The 25768-nt window shown below is 44.8% G+C and overlaps 1 protein-coding gene across 1 annotated transcript in view; it reads left to right on the top strand.

Moving 5' to 3' along the window:
* The window catches only part of galnt13 (UDP-N-acetyl-alpha-D-galactosamine:polypeptide N-acetylgalactosaminyltransferase 13), a 581993-nt gene that overhangs the window by 340745 nt on the left and 215480 nt on the right, over positions 1-25768 (top strand). The window contains exon 4 of the mRNA XM_041201818.1: positions 11702-11868. Within this exon, the coding sequence (XP_041057752.1) occupies positions 11702-11868 (167 nt within the window). The remainder of the gene's footprint in view (positions 1-11701; positions 11869-25768) is intronic.

The following is a 25768-nucleotide window of genomic DNA, read 5'->3' as shown; positions in this document are numbered from 1 at the left end:
CAGGGAACTAACTGTAATACATCAGCATATAATTAAATGGCCATCCCATCAGGCTCTTGGAACCCCGTTGTACCATCTGTCCACATCGGCAGGAAAGCACACCGACGTGTTTCACAACAACACGCAGGCGATGTGCACTTGGCGGCCTTCACTTTGGGGGAACTGAGGTGAGTGAGCAGCAGCGTTCTCCACAGCTCACTTGTTGTTTACAGGCCTCAGGGGAGCCGGGGGGGCGGGGGAAACTGATGTCTGGCCCCGGAGGTGACTGCTGGGGGCGGGGGGAAGGGTGTCTGGGGGCAAGTGTTGGCCAACCTTGGAGGCAACCGTTGTTGATGGTTGGGGGAGCGGGGGGGTGGTTAGGTGCTGCCCTAGCGCTGCATCCCGCACACAGGGAATTGAGGTGGGGGGGAAGGGTAAGCGAGGGAAGTGGCCACACATAAGGGACACCTGTATGAACTGACCATGCCTCTGCAACTGAGACAGATCAGGCCCAGCCACAGTGACGTGATTGGGGTCGGGCTCCTAGCCTTCCCGCCCATGCAAGCAATGCGGAGGCACCAAAGGGCCACCAAGCGCTCTATGCGTTACACCACCACCATCGCGCGCCCCCCCCCCCCCCCCCCCCCCCCCCCCCCCCTTGCCGGCACAGACTTTGAGTCTGCCACCACTTTATTGGACCACGGAGCAGTTGGACTGCACGTGTACAATCTCGCCAACAATGGTCATGTAGCAGTCACTGCTGGAGGCGCTCACAGCCTTTTGCAATCTCTGCGTCCTGATTTGCACCAGTGTCCCCCATGTTGCAGGCTGACAGGGCAGCCATGCAACTCACTCATCTCTGGGCATCCGAGGGGCGACCAGCACTCTCTGGGAAGCATTAAGGGCTATCGCACAGGGCCAGGAAAGGTGCTAAGTACAGCCATGATAACCATGTCTCTCTTTGTCATGCTGCAGAGGACCACGTCAGGATCATAGATCCCGGTGACCTAGCTGTATGCCTGATGGCTTGGAGAGACCGTAGAAGGCAGAGGAGAGAGTGACTGAGGCTCCTGGCCACGCAAAGGCAGCAGCAGCAACCTCATGAAGAAGGGGCAGCAGGTGCTCCCCCACACGCTGCCCAGGAGTGACAGTGAGCCGTGGCTGGTCGGTACTCAGCGACACCCAGGGTCTATAGACGCCACCTGCCATTCCTGCAGATGACTGAGAACCAGTGAGTCAATGACCACACGTCTAGGGACCTGGTGGCTCACATCTGCCACTTACTGCAGGACTTGGCACCAAGCGGACATGGAGGGCATCCACTGCCATTGACTGTGAAAGTGACTGTGGTGCTCAATTTCTATGCCACTGTCTCCTTTCAGGGCTCCACAGATGACCTCTGTGGGATTTCACAATCCACCACCCACAAATGCATCCATGAGGTCACGGATACCATCTTCTCCATGGCACGCAACTTTACGCATTTCGCCCGGGACAGGGACAGCCAGGATGCCAGGGCCATTGGATTCGCCCTGATCTCGGGATTCCCACAGGTACAGGATGCGATTTACTGCACTCATGTGGTGCTCAGGTCTCCGTCGCTACTCTCAGTGGACTTCATCAACCGCAAGGGCTTCCACTCACTGAACATGTAGCTGATGTGCGACCACCAGAAACGCATCCTGCAGGTGTGCACACAGTTTCCAGGGAGTGTGCACGATGCCTACATCCTGAGTCACTCGCAGATGCCTGCAGTCTTCCAGAGTCCACAGAGGCTGCAGGGTTGATTACTTGGGGACAAGGGTTACCCGCAGAGGCCGTGGCTGATGACACCCGTGCGACGGCCTCAAATTGCAGCAGAGCGACACTATAATGAGGCTCATGCTGCAGCTCGCAACTTGGTGGAGCAGCCCATCGGGATGCTGAAGATGTGGTTCTGGTGCTTGGACCAGTCTGGTGGAGCCCTGCAATACAGCCCACAGAGGCTGTCACGGATCGTCATCGTCTGCTGTGCCTGTTATAATTTGGCGCTGCAATGGGATGAGGAGCTGGCTGAGGAGGAGATGGAGGAGCTGCATATCTCCTCCGACGAGGAGGATGCTGTCAAAGATGAGGGTGAGGGGGTCCTTGGTGGTGACCATGACGGGGATGAGGCTTTCGCACTGGCTAGATGAAACAGGTGCACTCGGGAGGCCCTCATAGCTGCCTGACTTGTGGAGGATGATGACGACATGCAGTGAGGTAGATCCTCACATCACAGTTGTAAATGTTTGACTCTAGTTTGACTTATGGCAGTGCGAATACCCTCTGTGAGAATGCTCCTGTCATGGAGAAGCAGTGGAGGCCTAATAGTCACTCGATTGCAGGAGGATGATGACGACATGCAGTGAGGACACTCCATAGACCTTAAGATAGACTCTGAGAATGCCTGACTTCTGCCTGGCCGAGGGCAGCTCACTTGCGCTCCATGATCAGGGCCATCTCAGAGATGCAGCCATGAAACTTTAGACGCATCTGATGCTGTGTCTGCCTTCAGCATCTCAGCCCTTCAGGAGCTGGTGCACAGCATCACTGGTCGCAGATGTTGGTCTGATGGGGGCCAGCCCCAGCTTAACGGTGCTGAGAGTACACAGAGTATGAGAGAACTCTGTGGCGCCTGCCCACTACATTCTGTCAGCAATGACCAGCACCACCAAGGTGCAGGCATCAGTAATGTTTCCACTGAGTGTGAGGCTGGACCATCACTGTGGTCTGAAGGCTGCACAGAGCACAGGGAAGAGGCTCTGGACTGAGACATCTGCCTTTTATCTTGTGACATCAGAACAAGGAGTCACAGGCACGGTGACATTCTTAGGAGTTTATTGACAATAGTGAACTGTATGTATAAGTGATCAACACCTGTGCCTAGGCTGTGCAACTACTTTTACCTAATTTTCCTAACCATATTGTTAGGTCTTGGTGCTCCTTGGATATCCACTGCGGAGGTGGAGGCAGCCTGCTGATGGCGACGTCCTGTCTATGATGACTTTGGCGGGCATCCTCTGGAGGGCTGAGACTTGGAGGGCCCCAGCCTGCTCTCGGGGTCCTGCTCTGTGGCAGTGGCACCTTCCTCGGCCTGTGAAGCTGGATCTGTGGAGGTCACAGGAAGCTCAGATTAGGATGAGCTGAGCACTCCCAGGGTCACCTGGGTGGATGGCCCCGGAGTGTGCACTTGCTGATCCTCCTCCCTTTGGGTGCCCGATGGCCCCTGGCTGACTCCATGAGCGGAAGGGGTAGCTGGAGTGAGATCATGAGGGTTGGTGACTTTGCTATCCACCCTGCGGCCAGAATGGGGTTACAGCGCACCCCGGAGGGCCTCCACAGCATCCAGCAGTCACTCAAGGGACCCTTTGTTGAAGCAGGGGCTTCAGTCTTTTCTCCTTTGCTGGCCATGCCTCCCAGGCAGTGGTGGTGAGCTGGTGGCAATGAACGCTTTCCTGGCAGCTGCCTTTTAAAGCTGTCGGCCAGGGTGATGCCAGGTGGGTGAATGAGAGCCCATTCGCCATGGAAATGGCGTGTTTCGCGGGAGTGAATAAATAATGAGGTGGGCTCGGGACGATATGGCCTGAAAATCTGCCATTTTTGTCGGCGGGTAGGACTCCATTTTACCCGCCCGCTACTGCACTTAATGCAATTCTGGGAAAATTCAGTCCAATGTTCCATGTTTAAAAAGAGCAAAGCAGCCCTTATCTTCGGTGGGGGGGGGGTTTGGGTGGGGGGAGAGAAGTGGGGGGGTGGGGAGTGGTTGTAGGGACAAGCAAGCAGTGATAGGAGCAGATAATCAAAAGATGTCACAGACAAAAGAACAAAAGAACACAGGTGTTGAAGTTGGTGATATTATCTAAACGAATGTGCTAATTAAGAATGGATGGTAGGGCACTCAAGGTACAGCTCTAGTGGGGGTAGGGGGTCATAAAAGATTTAAAAATAATTGAAATAGGTGGGAAAAGAATTTGAGTGCCCTACCATCCATTCTTAATTAGCACATTCGTTTAGATAATATCACCAACTTCAACACCTCTGTGTTCTTTTGTTCTTTTGTCTGTGACATCTTTTGATTATCTGCTCCTAACACTGCCTGCTTGTTCCTACAACCAACCCCCCCTCCACTTCTCTCCCTCCACCCAACCCTCCCCCCCCACCTTAAACCAGCTTATATTTCACCCCTCTCCTTGGATTCACCTAGATCTGTTGAAGGGTCATGAGGACTCGAAACATCAACTCTTTTCTTCTCTGCCGATGCTGCCAGACCTGCTGAGTTTTTCCAGGTAATTCTGTTTTTGTTTTGGATTTCCAGCATCCACAGTTTTTTATTTTTATTTTTCAGCCCTTATCTTGCTATTTTGATCTTCTTTGATCTAACATAGACCCCCGGAAGCCTGAATAGATACAGAAGTGGGAAATTTGAGATTAACACTGCATTGATTGGAAATCAGAAAGTTGATTTTCCAGCTCATATATTTATTTTCACAACCAATCTCAGCATCCATAGGAATACTGTAGGATGTTTTTAACTTTATAAGCAATTCATAGCTATTCATTCTTGCCTCATGCTTGAGAAAGCTTACATAAATCACTTGTCTTGAAACTACGCTCTGCTTCAAGTTTTCATGTGAATCCCTAAATTAATGATTGATTTATGTGCACCTACTTCAAATGATGATCAGTTCTGATGATCAGTTCAGGTTAGCTATTGTAAGATTCCTTATGGTTTAAGACAGAGTTCTGCAAGATGACTGAATCTCATTTGTATAATGCTCAAGAATTTTCAAATCAAGCTAATCTGTTGCCTTTGGGAAGGAACATGGGAGACATAAAAAGATGAAGGTCCCTCTAATTTACCTTTTACCATCCTAATAGTCACATGGCACAATGGACTTGTTGATTAATTGTTGCAATCAACCTCTATCAATTGGTCTGCACCAGACACAATGTTATTTGAGAAAATTGCTTATATTGAAAAGCTTTGGGAACTACAGATCCAGCCACCTCTTCCTCCCAAGCATGCTACATTCACCAGATGTCTAAAATCACTCACATAGTGTCTCTTAGAATGTTGTTTTTTAAGAAGAAATCTATCAAATGTCCATTTGAGTGAATCAATTCAAATTGCTGCTGAGGAGTGGCAATCACTGTCGAATTGCCACTCTGCTTCGACTTCTCTGCCATGCCGTAGCTCCACATTTCCATCCGGGACTTTTGATCTGGGCTTTTCCAGAAATGTGGAAGACCTGAAATCCAACTGTTTCACCGTATCCCTTGATCATCGGGGAAGACTAGTTTCACCCTCTTTTTATGGCACTAGCTGCCATCTCCTGGTACGTGTTAACTAAACTGAAAAGTTTTGGGACATTTAATCAGCTTTTCAATGTGTTAGTGTATGAATAAATGGATGAATGGTTGAATGTGTAGATGGGTAAGGAGGCAATATGGGTGATGTAAGTGGGTAAGGTGGCAATATGTGTGCATAAGGGGGTAAGGTGGGTGAGGTAAGTGGGTAAGGGAGTAGGGTGGTAGGATGGCAGGTGGAAAGGGTGGTGGGTGGGTAGAGTGGCAGGAGGGTTGGGTGATATGTGGGTAGGGTGACAGTTGGGTAGGCTGGTAGTGGACAGGGTGGCAGGTGGGTAGGGTGGTAGGGGAGGTGGATAGGGTGACAGGTGGGTAGGGTGGTAGGGGAGGTGGATAGGGTGGCAGGTGGGTAGGGTGGTAGGGGATAGGTGGTTAGGATGATTGGGTGGCTGGTGGGTAGGGTGGTAGGGGAGGTGGATAGGGTGATAGGGTGGTAGGGGAGGTGAATAGGGTGGCAGGTGGGTAGGGTGGTAGGGGATAGGTGGTTAGGATGATTGGGTGGCTGGTGGGTAGGGTGGTAGGAGAGGTGGATAGGTGATAGCGTGGTAGGGGAGGTGGATAGGGTGGCAGGTGGGTAGGGTGGTAGGGGATAGGTGGTTAGGATGATTGGGTAGGGTGACGGATGGATAGGATGGTGAGGTCAGGTCAGGTCAGGTGCGGTCAGGGAGAGCCAGGGGTTCGGGGGGAAATTGGAGGTGAGGGATTGAGTCATTTGAGGTTGGGTCAAGTCGGGTGTGGGGACTCAGGGTCAGATCAGGTCCGGTCGTGGGGGGTGAGTTGATGGTGAAGTCATGTTAGGTTGGCTGGGGGAGTAGTTGGGGGGGTCAGGAAGGGAGCCGGGGGTGGAGGGATCAGGTGGTCAGTTGGAAAGTTACACAGGAGTTAGTCTAGGATTTTTCTGTCATAACGTTTCCTGGGTAGCTATCCAGATAAGTAAGTCAGAACTGTTAGAAGTCCCTGTCTCTAGCTCAGAGTTGGAAACTTTATTGAAGGGTCCAGGAGCACAGGGGAATTGACAATTGGAAGTTCAAATTTCCTGGGAAATTCCAATAGAGTCAGTGCATCAGCACCTCAGAGGGAACCTGTAGCCTATTTTGGGGGATATATCCGTTCCCCAACAAATTGGAAACTGGATCTGGACAATTGTTGCTGTGGATTAGTTTTGAAGTTGCCTTCTTTGTCCTCTGGAAGTTATCACGAAGCTGATTCTTCTCGTAAGGATGGTTCCACTGACATTTTTTGAACAGCTTTTTTTGAAGTACTTTGCCTTTTTCTCTCACTTACTTGCTGCCACAAATACTTTTATTAATACTCAACCCAGAGCATATTTAGTCATTTCATTCTTTGAACTTAATTTTCTTCCTTTATATTATTATGACTGTGAAGGTAATTGGAATTGTTACGAGGCCCAAAGTAGAAGCTTGAGTCTTGGTCACCGTTAACTCATCATATTTTGTGGGTAAATGGATCTGACAGCTTTATCTTGAACAGCGCCATCAAACAATAGCCCTGGGACAAAGAGACTCAGTAAGGATGGAAGAGAACGTCAATCTTTCATTTTAAATTTTACAATTACTTGTTAGTGAGATTTTGATTCTGGCGCTCTAAGGACATATGAAGCGAGCTGAGTGCAGCTTTAGAGCCAGCAGACTCCGGAAAAGACAATAAAAAGAGAAATGTTGTGCTCCAGACAATGCAAAATTAGTAAAATATTATCATAGTACATTTATATTGTTAATCCAATGAACATTCTTGTAGTTTTCTAATTAATTTCTGCACAGTCCATAGAGATTTCAGTTTGGCTTCACTGTGCTTGGTTCTTGTCAGATGGAGAGGAGACTAGATTGTTTACCTCTATTACCCCTAGTTGGCCAGTGTCCAGGATTGTCCGGAGGCTTCCAGGAATTAAAAATGAATTAGTCTCCCTTTAAGAAAACATCAAGTCTGAACTTTATTTTTGTTTTACCTTGAATGCTGTCTGTTATGCAATGCATGATCTTTTGCATGTGTCACATTTGTACTTCATGAGCACTGATTTTAACTCTGGCAGTGACCTGTTCCCCACTCCACCCCACCACCCACCCCCAGACGCACACGCATATATGCAGACATGCACGTGCACACACTCACACAGACACGCACACATACTTGGCCCAAGCTGGTTTGTTTATTTTAATTTCAGTAGCTTGCAGATTGGCTCCATTTGTGTCCTGTTTTTTCACATCTTCAATGTCTTGGCACGTTCTATAGTTCCTTTTCTGTTTCTCTCTTTAATATCTGAACCTTATGTCCACCTTTTAAAATTCTTGTTTACTGGCTCCTTTAGGCTTCTGTTCCTGGCTGATGAATAGACCTATCATTTCCCTAATTTTTTTTCCATGCTCTTTCCCACAATCTCTCTAAATGGCAACTCCAATATTTAAGTTAGAGAATAGCTGAAAATGCAAAAAGATTTTAAAACGTAAAATAAGGAACAAAACAAGTGAGGGGAGAGCAAAATGTAAGTGGAGCTGAACAGCAAATGTGGAAGTAAACAAGGAGAGAAAAAAGTGGAGGGTAGAGAGGGAATGAGAGGTGAAGGAGACAAGAGACACTTTTTCTGCAGATTAGTAGAGCATGTCAGGAGAAGCACCAAGCATTCCTAAAGATGGGGTGCCAACCTGATGAAGCCATAGCGCAGGGCTACATTTATTCTAAGTATTGGAAGCAGCATGCTATGGACCGAGCTAAGCGAGCCCACAACCAATGGATTAGAGCAAGCTCTGCAGTCCTGCCACATCAGTTGTGAATGGTGATGGACAATTAAACAACTAGGAGGAGGAGACTTCATGAACATTTCCTCCTCAATGATGGTGGAGCCCAGCACGTGAATGCAAAAGGCAAGGCTGAAGTGTATGCAACCACCTTTAACCAGAATTGCCGAGTGAATGATCCATCTCAGACTCCTTGTATCTCACAACATCACAGAAGCCAGTCTTCAGACAATTTGAATCATTCTACGTGATATCAGGAAATCGTTAAATACACTGGATCCTGTAAAGGCTATGGGCCCTGAAAACATCCCAGCTGTAATGTTGCAGAATTTTCCTCCAGAGCTAACCGCACCCCTAGCCAAGCTGTTCCAGTGCAGCTACAGCACTGGTACCTGACAACATGGAAAATTGTCCAGGTATTTCCTGTCCACAAAAGGCAGGACAAATCAAACCCGGCAAATTACAATCTAATCTCAATCATCAGCAAGTGATGGAAGAGATCTTCAAAGTGGCATTTATTCACCAATGGCCTACTTTTCGATGCCCAATTTGGTTTCTGCCAGTACCAGTCTGCTCCAGAGCTTATTTCAGCTTTGATCCAAACATGGGAAAAATATCTGAATTCCAGGTGTGAGTGAATGCCCCGGCATCAAGGCAGCATTTGACCAAAAGTGGCATCAAGGAGTACTACTGAAATTAATGTCAAGGGGAATAGGGAGAAAGCTCTCCACTAGCTAGAGTCATACTAGCCCAAAGGAGGATGGTTGTGGTTGTTGGAGGCCCGTTATCTCAGTCCAAAGACATCGCAGCAGGAGTTTCTTAGAGCAGGGCTCTATGTTGAAATGTTTTTAGTCACTTCATCTTCCATCTATTGTAAGATTAGAAGAGAGGGTGTTCGCTGATGAGAGTGATAAATTCCATTTACAACTCTTCAGATACTGAAGAAATCCGTGTCCAAATGCAGTATGATCTGGACAATGTTTAGGCTTAGGCTGATAAGTGGCAAGTAACATTTGTGCCACCCAAGTGCCAGGCAATGGTCATCTCCAACTAGAGAGTGTCAAATCATCTCCCTTTGACATTCAACATTACGGTCACTGAATCCCACACCATCAACATAATTGGGGTCACCATTAATCAGAAACATAACTGGACAAGCCACGTAAATACTGTAGCTACAAGAACAGGCCAGAAGTTGCAGACTCTGTGGCCAGTATCTCATCTGCTGACTCTCCAATGCCTTATATGGCACAAGTCAGGAATATTGTCTACTTGCTTGGACGAGTACCACTGTAACAGCACTCAAGAAGCTCAACACCATCCAGGATAAAGCAATCCACTTGATTGTTCTCCATCCACAACCTTAATCATTTACTCCCTCCACCACCGAAGCACCGTGTACCATCTACAAAGTGTACTGCAGCTATTCCCAAATCCACAATCTCAACCAGCTAGACAGATAAGGCACATGGAAACACCATAAGTTCCCCCTCAAGTTATACACCATTCTGATTTGGAATCATATCGCTGTTCCTTCATTGTCATGGAGTCTAAGTTCTAGAACTGCCTACCTAACAGCACTATTGGAGTATCTTCACTACATAAACTGTAATTCTTTAAGAAGGAGGCTCACCAACACCTTCTCGAACAATCAAAGATGAGCAACAAATGCTGGCCTTGCCAATGATGGCGACATCCTAAATAAATAAATATAAATTACCATGACCTACTTTCTTAGCAATATATGTATGAGAGGCTGATTGTGAGAGAGGAAAAATTCAGAAATGTGACCACATGGAGACTTACATAATACCACTGGGAAAAAAAAGTAATTTTAGCCCAGGTAACAGAGGGGAAAGTAACAAGATGTAAAACAAAGCACAAAATTGTTATTGTATGTACATTATAAATATGTATGTACATATTTTGACATTGCCTCACCGTGTCTTATTATCAACATTTAACAGTTTATTATTTTCCACTGCAAATGTCATAATGTACTTTATATAAGTCAAATCAAACATCTGTTGGAATAAAGAACAATTTTTGACTAAAAATGATTTGCCCCACCTGACCAAACAGTGTTATTCCTGTATATTATTGTTATTGTATTTTAGGGGTTATGCAGAATCCTTAAACTTTAGTTCTTAAAATGACATGACGGTAGTCTTGGATAGCATTTACAACTTTCCTACTAGAAGGGTACAGGGCAAAATCTTTGAATGAAAATCACTTTGATGACAGAGGAAGCCCTTTGGAGGCAGAAAATTGTATTTGAATTATCTTGGATTTTCCATTGACCTCATTCTGTCATTCTCCTGACTTTCAGAGAAAAACCTAATTCAGAGTGAATGAATAACCCCTATGCTACTGCCAGACAGCAGATGCTGAATACAGTTTTACAGCATTGATGCAGTCTCTCTGTTAAACAAAGTAACCCTGAACTGACTGGCCCTTTTGGCCACCAAAGAATACTAATACTGCTATTGTGATTGAAATATTCAATGATTTAATTGAATTGTATAGTTGTTTACTATGCATCAACACAATAGTTTCCTATTATCAATAGTTTAAGTCATATAAAGAATTGTTTAGGCATGTCAATTTTATGTTGAGTGGGCTTATTTATTTTATTGTCTAGAATTCAGTAATACTGCTAAACATAGCCATTGGTTAATGCTAATTATTTATTGGAGACTTCCAAAGCATTGAGTGGTTTCAAAATTGAATAGAGAGTGGGCTGTTTTACATTAATCCTAATTTTCATGTTACTGTGTAATTAAGTACTATTTTATAATGTACATACAATAACAATGAAGTGGACAATGTATTGTTCAGTAATTATTTCCAGTCAAATATGTAAAATGTCAACATGGTAGCCTCATTCTTTAGCTAGGTTTTTGCTTAAAAAGTAATGCCAAATGCATCACCTGAAGCACCTTTGCATAATTGTTGGAGAATATTAAAGTAAAACATTCTTGGGCCAAATTAAATGTTTTATAAAGTAAAAAGCTGGTATATTTTTGATCTCTGATTCACATATGCTTAGAATAACTCTCTTTCCTTTCATATGTTTTGAGATTGGTTTTGTTTTTCTTACAGTGCAACCAGTAATCAAGTGAGGCATAATGCCAGCAATTGAATACCAGTTGTTTCCAAAGGCCAGGGGGAAGATAATGCTGGGAATGGCTACTGAGCTGTTTGATCATGCTGAAGTTCAGCTTCAGCATATGGGGCTAGCAGGTGGATGCCATCTGTGGCAGAAGGCTATTTTGGGTGTAAAAGATTGGCAGAAATGCCATGCAACTCTCCAGGGTGAAATCATAACATAATTGCCTTTATTCAGTTAACAGCAGCAAATGTTTCCATCTTAACATGAGCCATAGGATGCATGTTGCTTACGTAAACTAACAACATGTATTGAAGGGTGTTAACCAAATATGAAAATGAATGGAGATCTCCAGGTTCCTGGAATTAGACTGCTGTCTAATTACTGTGCTATGAACGTTGTGGCTGTGCACAAAGTATTCTTCCAATTGAGCAAAAGTTTGTAATATTCTAAATTTCCATCTTCCATACAGATGCAAGACAAAAGTCTACCAAGATAATCTTCCAGACACAAGTGTGGTTATTGTTTTTCATAATGAGGCCTGGAGCACTCTTCTGCGCACAATTCACAGCGTGCTCATTCGTTCGCCCAAAAAGGTACTTAAAGAGATCATCCTAGTGGATGATGACAGTGAAAGAGGTAAAAACAATTTCCTTTACATAACAGTAAATATTGTTATGAGAATATCATTGTATTAAAACAAATGTCAGTTCAATAATTCAAATAAGCTTCGACAGGTGAGCTGATTATTTGTCCTGTTACTTTTCAGCCCATTTGGACATTAACTAAAGGTGAAGGATGGTATTTATGGTGCACTGTTCTGTATTTTCTGCTACTTAGACTGAGAATTAGGATGTAAATTTAACAACCATGCAATGTGATTTAATCCTGTAAGTGATCTATTGAATCTATTTTGCTAATTTATCTTATGGTTGTAATAATACACGCTAAATTAGCATAGATTTTTGCTAGCCACCAACAGATTTTGTGGGGCTTACTGGATAAGCACCAATTCCAATTGGGTTGGAGATCTGTAATGCTGAGCCTCTGCCTACTTTAGCGCTTCCCCATTTTCCACAGCTATTTCTGTTAGTTCTTAGAATTACCTGTTAAGTTTTATGTGCTTATTAATGATGTGGGAATATCATATGCCTAATTTTCCATTATTTTCTTCAATTTATACTCATGCCTATTGTATATGAATGTTCAGAATCGTTAAACATCATGGGGAAGATTGAAGTGAAGTTAAGGATTTAGATTCAATGTTAGCAGGTACAATTAAAGTGCCATCTGGCTTTTGTGCCATTTGCTTATGGGATGCCATTTCATGCAGCACTTCAGAAAGGACCAAAATTACCATCATTGTTCTTTGAAAGTCAAGAAAAAAGTGGCATGCTAGGGTGCTGAGGCTCATGGCACTTAACTGTGAGCATGCTCACCTCAGAGTATATAGGCAGTTGTGTGACTGGCTGCATTAGACTGAGGAGCAGTGCCCCAGAATCTTGCTTTCCAAAGAAAACAATACTTGAGTTATCTACTGCAGATAACTCTGCAGAGAACCTCTACCATTGCTGCCTCTCTGCCAGTGATTGTTAAGGTCCCTGTTGCCTTTAATGTCTTGGCTATGGAGCAATCCCAGGCTGCCAGTAGGGAAGTGACTGATTTTAGGTAAACAATTGTTCTCCCCTGCTTTAAGCAATTAATCGATGCATTGCAATCTAGACCTAGCAATTACATCATATTTACCCACGCACAGTCAACAGAAATATGAGATAGCATTGAACTTTTATAGCATGGCAGAATTCCTCAAAGATTCAAGGGGTGATAAATTTTACCATGTGGCCACAGGTACTCCTTTGCTCAAAGACCATTCATTTACCAACAGGAACTGACTCCACTTTCTCAATGTACAGCTTATTTATGTTTGGCAGATTTTCATAATAGATCCTGACTATCCTGGGTGTCATACACAAATGGAAACTTGTCAGTGCAAGGTTTCTGAATTAAAAGACTGCAAAGCAGCTGCAATGCAAACTTGAACCAGGCGGCCTGTGACCTGCTCAAAATTGCTTCCTGATGGTTTCAACCTGTACTGTGTGCTTCTCATCGTTGCTCCTTGATTGGCTAGAGTGCATGAGATGGGAGACTACATTTCAGTACAAGACATTAGGAATTAAGGTGACATTAATCTCACAACAGCTAAATTATGAGATGGACTTGCTGTAATCTGTAACTTTAGTGATGCTAGATGGACAACAGGACCATATGTCCTTCAACCATAGCTGCATGCATTGAAGGTAGCTGACCTACATGTTCTGCCATTCAGAGGCACAGTGTCTCCATTACTACCACATGACTATTACTGGGAACTGCCTCCCCACTGGAATGGATCTGTGGGAAAGCAGTATGATCATTAAAACCCCATGTCTTGCTCATTTACAAGCTCAATTCTTTTGAGACTAGAAGAGAACCTTCTTCAACCTGAGACTCAAGGCAGTAGTCTGACTATTTGTCTGCCCTTGGGCCCAATGGTTATGAGAAACCTCTGATGAAGAGGTCCCTTCAGTTGCCACACACTCCACCCTGGGTGTCATACTCAAATGAAAATTTGTCAACATGAATTTTCTCTTAGGAGTGATGAAAATTTGGTCATATAGCTTACTGACAGGTGGTGGGACTGGGGTTGAGGGGAGTGGGAGAGGGGGTGGTGGGTTGGGAGTGGTAGGGTGATTACAGCAGTAAGTGAATTACAGCATTACAAATCTGCAACAATTGCATACATCTTATTTCCCTTTTTAAAGCACCCTACCTAGGTTTTGCTCCTTGTGGAATTGAGAGAGTGCAGGATTGGGCATCTCTTACTTGTTACAGTTCTTGTGCTGTATCAAGGAATGTCCAACCTTTGAAGCAAAAGCAAACATTAAGAATTATCTTTGATCACCATAACATGCAGTAAAACTTAATGTATCAATTCATAAAATGCGTGGTGACAGATATGTGCACTGAGCAATTAGATTCTGCATGAGTCTCTTAGTCAGGTGATTTCATGTAAGACTGAAATTGAAGAAATACACCCAGCAGATAACGTAGTAGTGTGAGGGGCACCCTGCTGCCTATAGGGCATTGATAATAAACAATTCAAGCACTTAAGCTCATTTTAAATGCAAATACACTGAATAAAGCATTCTTGAAATGTTAGCAGCCAGTTGGCTGCAACTACATCATCAACCAGATTGCTTTTCATTTGTCGGTTTTGTGGTAAAATATGTCTCAATCAGATTGATCTACAAGGTCATCTAAATGCTCAGTAAAAGATGCGGCTTAACACTTGAATCTTTGCTATTTGGCATAAAAAGAAAAAAAAGCTTACTCACTTATTGAGAGGTTGCCAAATGAAGGAAGATTTGACGGATTCACCTTCCTTTACCTGACTTGGCATGATCGTTAAATGATTTTCCTACACATTGTTGTCATGTATGGAATGTTGTCTTTGGCATTGACTGCCATGTCCACCTCCTTCCACTTAATTTATGCATCTCTCCTTGGGGTACGCATTATTCTGTTCCAATTACTCCCCTTCCTCTGCTTACTTTGTGCAATAGCACTTTGACAATTGCACTCTGCCCTCCCACAAATTTGATAAAAGTTTTTTGCCTGAATCCTTCTTGCTGTGCTCCCAAACCATTTATTTTGCCCTTTTAAACGGATGCAGGCTTCAAATTTTGCTAAAGCACATTGATTTTGCCCCCAGTGGGCAAGCTCCTAATCAATGTTGTTTCTGACACTTGGAACTCACTTTGAATATTCTGAAACAACAGTGAAACCAGTTCATTTCAGACAGGCAAGCACAATTCAGGCACCACCTTATTTGTCATCATGATTCTGACTAAACAGCAGATCATAGAATCATAGAATGAGGACAGAGGAAGACCATTTGGCACAAATTGTCTGTGTTTGCCCTCTGCGAGAGCAATTCAGCTAGTCCTACTCCCCTGCTTTTCCCCCATCAACCTGTGAATCTTTTCTCTTCAGATAATTATCCAATTCTCTCTTTTGAAAGCCACAATTGAATCTGCCTCCACCACACTCCCAAGCACTGTATTCAAGATCCTAAACACTTGCTGCAAAAAAGATTTTTCGTCATGTCACCTCTGGTTCTTTTGCCAATTACTTTAAGTCAGTGTCCTTCAGTGAAAGAGGGGAGAACCAGTGGGAATAGCTTTTCCCTTTTTATTCTGTCCAGATCCCTCATGATTTTAAACACCTCTATCAAAACTCCTCTCAATCTTCCCTGAAGGAGTTGTGCCCTGCGTTAGGGTTCTTTTTAAACACTGCCAAAGTTAATTCATTTTCCCTTGTAGTGACATTGGCCTTCAAATATTTTATTTGATTAAAAGATCAGGGCCTTGAGTACCTAAGGATAAGCCCAAATCTAAGTGAGACATTGGAGTCAACCTAAATTTATTAGGCTAGCCTCAATCCAAGGTTCGTGCTTGGTCTGGGATTGGATGAGTTAATATTTCTATTAATCTTGTGATGACATGCTGCTGTGGGTACAAACGTAAAAAAATACATGCTTTTATTTAGCACCTTTCATGACCACTGGATGTCCCAAAATGCATTACAGCCAATGAAATACTTCTGAAGTGTAGACATTGTTGTAATATAGGAAAGGTGGTAGCTACTTCGAGCACAGCAAGCTCCCACAAGCAGTAACATGATAATGACCAGATAATCTGTTTTAGTGATGTTGTTTGAGTGACAAATATTGGCCAGGACACCCAGGATAGCTCCCATGGTCTTCTTTGCACTTCATGTTTTAACAGCACATATTTCTACTTCTTATCAAAGAAAGCATATCTGAACATTCTTCCTGGTGCTACTGAAGCCAATGGCCAAAACTATAAGTCTGATATTACGAAGATACCAGTCAATATTTCAGTATTCAACATTCTGTTGTCCTATAATGTAGTACTGTCACTGTGGACCCAGAAGCAGACTTTGCCTCCTGTTCAAGGTCACATATAGATGCGAAATACATTGCATCAGTTTCCGAGCCCTCTATAGTTGCTCATGGAAGGGGCAAAGTAATCTTACTGACACTGAGATTTGCTTTTGAGCGTTCAAAAGGGATGACTGTTCTCCCAATTTTTTTGATATCACAGCTGCTATCTGCACCTTTTCCTTGTGTGATCCAAGTAGCATCCCAAGTTAATTTAACAATTGCAGACATTCCTCCTCCTCCTTCAAGCACCATGCCCCAAAGAGGGCATTGGCGAACATGGGCTTCTATTAGATTAGTCCATGATTATGCTTGGCAAAGTGCTGCAGTGGTTTGCTGTTGTCTTCTGCAGTATGGCTGATCAGGATGTGTAATTCATAGCACCAATCATTTTTGCACATATTTTGTTCATCAGGAGAGAAAGCTTCTTTCTGTGAATATTGATGGTAGATTAATGTAATGTACTGAAAATGAAACTTGCATTTATTGCAACTCATTTCATACTGGTTTCAAAATTATTTTTGACCTTTGTACCCACTTGGAGAAATATGGGTTGATAAGGAAGAGCCAGCATGGATTTCTAAAGGAGAAATCATGTTTGACTAACTTTTGGAGTTTTTTGAAGAGTTAACAGAAAAGGTTGATGAGGGTGATGCTGTTGATGTGGTGTACATGGACTTTGAAAAGGCATTTGACACAGTGCCATACAACTGACTTGATGAGAAAAGTTATTGCTCATGGAATAAAAGGGATAGTAGCAATGTGGATACAAAATTGGCTGAAAAATAGGAAGCAAAGAGTAATGGTCAATTGATATTTTTTGGGCTGGAGGAAGGTTTGTAATGGAGTTCCCCAGGGGTCAGTATTGAGACCCTTGCTTTTCCTGATATATATTAATGATCTAGATCTTGGTGTGCAAGGGACAATTTCAAAGTTTGCGGACGATACAAAGCTTAGGAGTATTGTGATGCGGGGAGGATGGTGTGGAACTTCAAGAGGACATAGACAAGCTGGTGGAGTGGGCAGATAAGTGGCAGATGAAGTTCAATGCAGTGAAGTGTGAGGTGGTGCATTTTGGTAGGAAGAACATGGAGAGACAATGTAAAATAAAGGGTGAAATTTTGAAGGGGTGCAGGAGCAGAGAGACTTGGGTGTATATATGCATAGATCTTTGAAGGTGGCAGGACAGGTGGAGAGAGCAGTAAATAAAGCATATAGTATCCTGGGCTTTATTAATAGGGGCATAGAGTACAAGAGCAGGGAGGTTATGCTGAATTTATATAAGTCACTCGTTAGGCCTGAACTGCAATACCGTGTAAGGTTCTGGGCACCATGTTATAGGAAGGATGTGAACACATTGGAGAGAGGGCAGAAAAGGTTTACAAGAACGGTTCCAGGGATGAGAAACTCCAGCTATGAGGATAGATTTTAGAAGTTGGGACTGTTCTCCTTGGAGAGAAGAAGACTGAGAGGAGAATTGATAGAGATGTTCAAAACCATGAGAGGGCTAAACATAGTAGATAGGGAGAAGCTGTTCCCACTTGTAAAAGGATCAAGAATGAGAAGGCATTGATTTAAAGTGATTTGCAAAAGAAGTAAGTGTGACATGATAAAAAAACTTTTTCACACAACGAGTGGTTTGGGTCTGGAATGCACTGCCTGGAAGTGTGGTGGAGGCAGGTTCAATTGAGGCATTCAAGAGGACACTAGATGATTATTTGAATAGAAACAATGTGCAAGAGTACGGAGAAAAGGCAGGGCAATGTTACTAGGTCATAATGTTCATTTGGAGAGCCGATGCAGACATGATGGGCCAAATGGCCTCCTTCTATGCCATTAAGATTCTGTGATTTGCTACATGTTATTCAACCAAATAAGCTAGATTAAAACTATAACACTCTGGGTCATGTTTTTAATTTTCAAGTTCATCAAGTTTGCTTTATTCTCATTTAAGCAATTAAGAATCAGGCGAAAGTCCTGCCAAGCCACCTTCAGTGAACTTCAAGTCCAAAAATTATACTCTCACATGTACTGAAATATTTAATGGAACATCACACAGATTTTTTAAAAAATAGAAGAATAAAAATGTAGTTAGGAATGCACTTTTGTAGACATCATTTTACAATAAAAATGTGGTTAGGAATGCACTTTTGTAGACATAATTTTATAATGGCATTTTTACATGCTTCTGTTTACTTCATTGTCATGATGTTTTGACATTTTTACAAACACATGTTTTGGAGTATGAATGATGTAATTGAAAGCCAAGCTAACAATCCCAAAATTAAAACTACAGTTGGTTATATAGGTGGAGAAATGTTTAACTTGATTCTGAAACATTATTCCATCTTCTATTTTAACAGAAATGGCCGGTTTAAAGTAACTGTAGCATGGAACTTGGTGACAGGATTGATGGAGTACATGTAGAGAAAGTGTTTCCGCTTGTGCTTTTAATGCGAGGAAGAACTTTTTAACACAGTGGTTGGTAATGACCTGGAACACGCTGTTACAAGCATGGTGGAAATGGAGGCGATCAAAATTTCAAAGCAAATTGAGGGAAATAAACTTACAGGGCTACAGGGATCGAGCGGGGGCATGGGACTGACTGGATTGCTCTACAGAGAGCCAGCATGGACTTGATGAGCCAAATAGCCTCCTTCTGTGCTGTAATGACGCAATGCTGCTGTGCCAAATCCGGTAGGGAGTTCAGGAAAAACATCCATGAGAGTGGTTAGAATTTGGAATTCGCTCCCACCATGAAGTGAATAACGGAGATGCATTTAAGAGCAAGTTCAGTAAACACATGAGGGAGAAAGGAATTGAAGGCAATGTTGATGGAGTTAGACGAAGGAGGGTGGGAGGAGACTTGTGTGGAGCATACACACTGTGTTGGGTCAGGCAGGCCAAATAACCTGTTTCTGTGTTGTAAATTCTATATCATGGGGCGTAACCTCCGAGCTCCCCAGTGTCGGATTTGGGGGGATACCCCAAAGATACACTGGGGAATCCCTCTGGGAAGTTCCCAGGTAAGGGTTTGCACAGCAATTGCCCAGAAGTGCACACGTCCTCTAGACAATTGTGCTGCACTGGGAACCACCCAAAAATGCTGTTTAAATTGCAAACTTTGGGTGGTTCTGCCAGGCTTATACCAATAGTTACCCAGAAAAAGTTAGAAGAATTAAAACCTCTTCTAACTTCTGGGTAACGATTGTAAAGACCCAGGCCAACCCTACCCTAGGGGACTCCCCCACCCCTGACTAACCACCCCTCCCATGGTATTCCCCACCCGCCGAGCCCCCACATGGGATTCCCCCTACCCGCACGGGACTCCCCACCTGACCCTCCCCACCTCCCCCCATGTCTGAGCCACGCTCCCTGAAATTTCAACTCCCTCACCCTCTTCCGATGTCCACCTCATCCAGCACACCCCCCCACCCCCCGGAATGCCGGGCCCACTCCACCCCATCCCAGTGTCTGACCCTCCCCCAGCCCCTCTCAATGTCCAAACCTCCCATCCCCTCCCAATGTCTGACCCCACCGAACGTCTGGCCCACTGCACCCCCTCCCCATGTCTGACTCCACCCCCACACCAACCCTGATATCCGACCCCCCCCCACCCCTCACCCCCCGAATGTCTGAACCCCCCAACCCCTCTGAATGCCAGACCAGCTACACCCCCTTCTGATGTCCAACTCCCCCCACATTACCCCCGATGTCCGACCCTCTCACCCCATCCCCACCCAACTTCCAAGCGTCCCCACCCCCCAAATCCTTTTCACATATCTTCTCCCTGGCCTGTCAATTTCAGTGGGACCTTTAAACTTACCTGCTTTACGCAGCTAGAGCTGTAAAAAAGAGGGCAGGCCCTCCTTCGATTCAACGATGCTGGACTTTGGAGACAGCTGAGCTGCCTGGATCTGGCCTGGCCTGAGTTGGAAGGTCGGGCAAGACAGGGACAGAAGAAATCTGACATAGGTAAGTGGGCACTCTGAGGAAGTTACGGCCCAATGTAAATCATTGGCTTCCCCATTGGTACCCCCAAAAGGTTCCCCTGCAGTAGGGGCCAAGTGAGCCATTGAAATCCCAGTTCACATCAGCAGGACCAGAAGATCCCACCCACGTGAGGGGCTGGGAAATTCTGGCTTGTGAGTCGAAGTTCACAGAGGACATTGAAGTCCCCTGGGACAATGAGTGGGAGGTGATCCCACTCCAGCAGGCAGGAGGATCTGGGGGGAGGCATTTTTCTGGCCGTGAACAATTAAGAGGCTGCCAGTGTGCAGTTGAGAGCACCAGGTGGGAGGTGAGGGGGTTGGACGGCATGGTGCAGGAGTGGTTGGGGGTGTGGGACTGCACTTGGGAGCCATGGAGTGCCCATACTGGAGCGCCAATCCAGAAACCACTGGAAAAGTTTCCCATGTAGTGCCGGGCTCTCCTGACATGGGCAAAATGCCAAGTGCAGGAAGTGGCCCTTAATTGACCACATAAGTAGCTAAGTTGCTGTCCAATGGGCAACAGTCTACCAATTTTCCCACCTCTGGCAATATGCCATGGTTGCGGGAAGATGTCAGGCTCCCCTTCTGTGCCTACTCCTGCCATATTGCTACCTCCCAGCCTTACCCCAACAACCAGGACAATACAGCCCAATAACTCATTTGCCACTTTTAAAATCCTCCTAAAAACCCACTTCTTTGATCAAACCTTTGCTTGTCCCTCTTAACTTATTAATCTTTAACTTGGAGCCCATTTTTTGTCAGATTGCTTTGAAGCATTGCCACATAAACATGCAAAGTGAATGCAAGGTGGTATTGTTATCAAATCATTTTGGCCAGCTCAGCTATCAGAAGGATATTTGGAGGTTTCTGAGATACCTAGAAGTTAGAGACTTGAAACCACTTTCTTTCTGTCTGTACTTGTTTGCAGTATGACAAACATTTGGAATATTTAAAGAAATTAAAGTAATATTAAATACAATTATAACAAAATGAGAAAATGCATAATAAAATTAAATATTTCAGTAGATGTGGTTATCTGACCAAAAGGTGTAAACCAGTAAAGAAACACTTCTAGCACCTCACAGAAGTGTCAGAATCTTGAAGGCTCTATATAATGTATGTTATGAAAAGTCAGTGTTTATTTTCCCTGTGGCTACTTATTATTTTATTTACTGATTATACTGATTATTTTATTTGCTCCTTCAGTCACTGAGCAGCAAACATTTTTGTTCTAGATTGATCTAATGCGTAACAGTGGCTAGTGTCAGTTTAGTGGGCTATTTATTGCAGGGTTGAGCACATCACCTATCTCTTTATAATGAACGGAAATAGCAAAACAGCAACATTCCCTTGATGAATCCAGCTTATAGAATGTAATTTTATTATAACATTCAGAAGACCATAACAAGGTGTGAACTAGTTAGTAAGCACAGTTGCTACTGCCCAAAATAAATGGAACACTTGAAAATTAAATGAAAGTCGCCATAGTCCTAGAGGACTATAGGCTGCTCTCTCATTAGAGAGAGATGACTGGCAGTGAACTTAACCTGAGGGTCACCACACCTCAGGCAAGGGTGAGGTTGAGAAGGCAGGGCCTTCATTGATTAGCTGGTGCACAGGAATTGAACCCATGCGTCACTCTGCATCACAAACCAGCCATCCAACCAACTGAGTTAACCAACACAATAAACTGCCAACGGCATTAATGCAAACGGATAATATTTGTTACTTTTTGGCTGATGTAAACCACAGTTTGTTTTAAATGTGGATATTTTAAGTGATAGGAATTGTACGCTCTCAGCACTGAGGTGCCAGCCTAAAATAAGTGTTCAACTCCTACAGTGGGCCCATGACCTTCTGACTTAGGGGCAAGATTGACCCCATTCTGACATTTCAAAAAGACATAGCTAGGAGATTTTGTGGACTTCCTCTGTACTTGCCAGTATATCATTTACTAAGATGGGAAGGGCTAATTGTTAGCTGGGAACGTGTAAAGTCAAATATGACAGAGAACACAGATACGAGACTCTATGGGCGGAATTCCCGTTCCCTCCAGCAGTGGGAATCGTGGTGCGCAGGGGAGCAAGATTTAGCAGGAGGCCAAAAATCAGTTTTCCCGACATCAGGAAATTAGTTTGGAATTTTGTTCTTCCGACTTTCATGGTGGGTTAAAGGCAAGTCGAGTATCCCGCCCGCTGATCAATGTCAGGCAGCCCACTTGCATCTCATGAAGGCTCATTAAAAGGCTCACACACCAGAATCTTGTCCCTGCCTCCAAATTTAGTGCCCCACCAGCGGGAACTTAGAATATTCTCTTTCACGACTGCACATAATTGGCATGCACCTGGAGAGGTAGACTCCTTCCTGGACTTTCGGGTCAGTAGACACTGCTTTTACCTTCCTTACACGTCGTCACTAAGAGATATCAGATGCCTGTCATACATGCTGTGCCGCAACTGAGCAAAGGGCAAGGGTGAGACTGAGCCATGACTAAGTGGAGAGGGGGAGTCAAGGAGCAGAATGGGAGAGTGAATGGCTGTCTGGCTGCTGTTCTAATATGGCACCCAGACATTGAAGCCAAGAGGTGACGGTGGAGTGGGCCACTTCCTGCCCATCTTACTACGAGAGTCGTTGTGCTGCTCACTACTGCATAATTGATGAGCTGAACAATGCAAGATCTTGCATGTTCAGCCGCCTCGCTCTCCAGTGGAAGTCACTCGGACTTTCACATCCGCCACTGGACTTAGGCTGGGATTTTCCAGTCCCACCCGGGGTGGGAATCCTCACGAGTGGGATGTAAAATTTGATGGACCAGCCAAAGATCTGTTGACTTTGGGTGAGAATTTCTGGACCCATGGCAGGTGGGACCAGAAAATCCCAGATTTAGATTCCAGAATGGAAAATTCCACTCAACGTGTGAAAACACTTACCAACTTGTTTACAAGAGAAAAAGTCAGGCACAGAAGCCAGAGCAATTGAAGATGGCAGGCACACTGTTTCTGACCACTTCTAGTGCAGCCCATGTAGTGCCCCATGTTTGCAAGGGTACTTGAGTGGGCGTGCTGCGTGTGCCCTGGAAGCATGCATCAAGCAGCTTCCAAGGCTAATTAGAGCCCATCCTACTTAGTGGACTGTGCAGGTCCAATTAATGCCCTGTCATATTTGCTCCTATCTAAACATGTGTTCAGCTGCAGGAGGGATCAACCACTAGCATTATTTAAAGGGCCAGCCATCCACACCAAAGGCCATCATCCTCAATCAGGAGCAAGGACTGAGGTATCTACAATTCAGCAAGGAGGTGGTAACTGAATCGTGTCACCTCCTTTAACAGGACCCACAGTCAGACAGCAAATTGAGGATGGTGATGCCAGTGGTCGTCAAGATCAGCATCTCCCTCAACTTCTACACATGCAGTTCCTTCCAGCAGGAGCAAGTGACATTGCCAATATTTCACAGTTTGTGGTCCATCACTGCATCAGGGAAACAACGGAGGATCTGTACGTCAGGAGAAGAGGTCCATCGTCTTCTCCCATACCAGAGAGAAGCAGGAGGAGTGAGCATACAAATTTGCTTAGTATAGGGATTCCCACTGGCGCTGGGAGCCATCAGTTGCACGTATCTGGCTCTGAAGTCCCCACGTGTGAATGGGGAGAGATACAGGAATAGCAAAAAATACCATTTCATCAACATGCAGTTGGTATGCGCCATGTCCAGAACATCATGTCAGTGAATGCACACTATCCTGGCAGCAGCCACATCATCTTCCTGAGGCAGTCAGGCATCCTTTGGTCACCACAATGAACCAGAGGCTGCCTGCTTGGTGTCAAGGGATCATCTCTATATACCTGGCTCGTGGCTTCCCACCGTTACTCAACCATGTGAGGACACTACACCTATAATGAGAGCCATGCAGCCATAAGGAACACCTCGGAGCAAACCATCAATGTCCTGAAGCAATGACTCCACAGCCTGGACCATTGGCAGATGTCAAAGGTCATGGTGATCTGCTGTATTTTCCATAACCTCACCATAATGAGGATGCAGCATTTGCCACCAGGCATCCAGAGGCCACCTCAGGAGTTGGAGAAAAAGGAGAGGTGGAGGCACTTAAGACCCTTTTGCTCTGGACAGCTGTCCATAAGATTCCACTTGCGCTAGATCTCATCCCACCATCACCATTGCTCCACAATTCCTCACCTTCCCATTTCTCTGCTACCTACCATCAGAGCATCCTCTTGGCCAAAATCCAGAAATAAAAGTCATCAACAAGAAGTCATAAAATAACAACTTTATCCAACAATACATCCAATAATACACACAAAAGTGAATTAGTCACCCATGTGCCTGCCGTTAGTTCAAACTTGCATGTGCCTTTGCCTGGCCTAGTGCTCCTCCGTGGTACTACCCCTGTGCCTGCGGGATGGCTGGTGGAAGGCTACTGATTTTCATTGGAGGAGACTGCAGATTGCATCACAGGACAACTTCATCCATCTGAGGGTCTTGAGGCCCTGCTTTGGACTCCATCACTTCTGCATGGACGGCAGCAGTCTGGGCCGACAGGGTTCAACATCAAGGACCGCGGAGGAGACCAGCGCCAACTTAGCACAGGACTGTGCACAGAGCTTGGAGCTCACCTTTTCCAATATGGAACTCCATCAACATGCTGTGACAATGCAGCATCTGCTAGCTGATGTCCCAGCTTCTGTTATAGCATGACTGTGTGAGGACCCCCCTGCGCACCCCCCCCCCGTTCTCCTCCAGCCCCCCCCTCACCCCCAAAATAACAATAGCCATACACAAGGAACATCCTGGAGCAAGCCACCGGTGTCCTGAAACAATGGATATAGGGATAGTGTGGGAAAATGATGTTGAGGTAAAGAGCAGTCATGATCTAGTTGAATGGTGGAGCAGGCTCGAGGAGCAGAGTAGCCTACTCCTGCTCCTATTTCCTATGGTCCTATGGTTCCTTTGCTTCAACCAAAAGTCTGAGTGCTGCTGTGTGAATGATGGACTGTTCCCACACTGTCAACATAACTCATGACCGGATACCAGGCATTGGCTGGCATCATGTGCTGCCTATGGTCACACTAGCTACATGTAGAGTGAATGGGGTCCCTTTTGGTTTGGCGACATGGCAGGGTTGATATTCAGCACCACAAAACAATGAACATGCACCATGGGAAATCCCGGAAATCCTGCAAACCCTTGCACTTGCTCCACAAGCTTCTCTCTGACAAGAGGGTACAAAATCAAGTTAACTTTCTTTGATTAGAGAGCCTCAGTGACTACTTTACATGCCACCCTCTGAGGTACAGTTCTGGCTGCAACACGTTTTTAAAAATTTATTCATTCACAGGATTTGGCAAGACTGGCTAGGCCACCATTTATTGCCCATCCTTAATTGCTCTTGAGAAGGTGGTGGTCCCTTTACTTGAGGAAGTATGTAGTTACACTGGAGGTGATTCAGAGGAGGTTCACTAGATTGATTCCAGAGATGCAGGGCTTGTCTAATGAGGAGAGATTGAGCAGTTTAGGCCTATACTCG

The sequence above is a fragment of the Carcharodon carcharias genome, chromosome 12 (assembly GCF_017639515.1).
Source record: "Carcharodon carcharias isolate sCarCar2 chromosome 12, sCarCar2.pri, whole genome shotgun sequence".
NCBI lineage: Eukaryota > Metazoa > Chordata > Chondrichthyes > Lamniformes > Lamnidae > Carcharodon > Carcharodon carcharias.
Note: the sequence above shows the minus strand (reverse complement) of the source record. Positions and strands in the feature narration are given on the sequence as shown.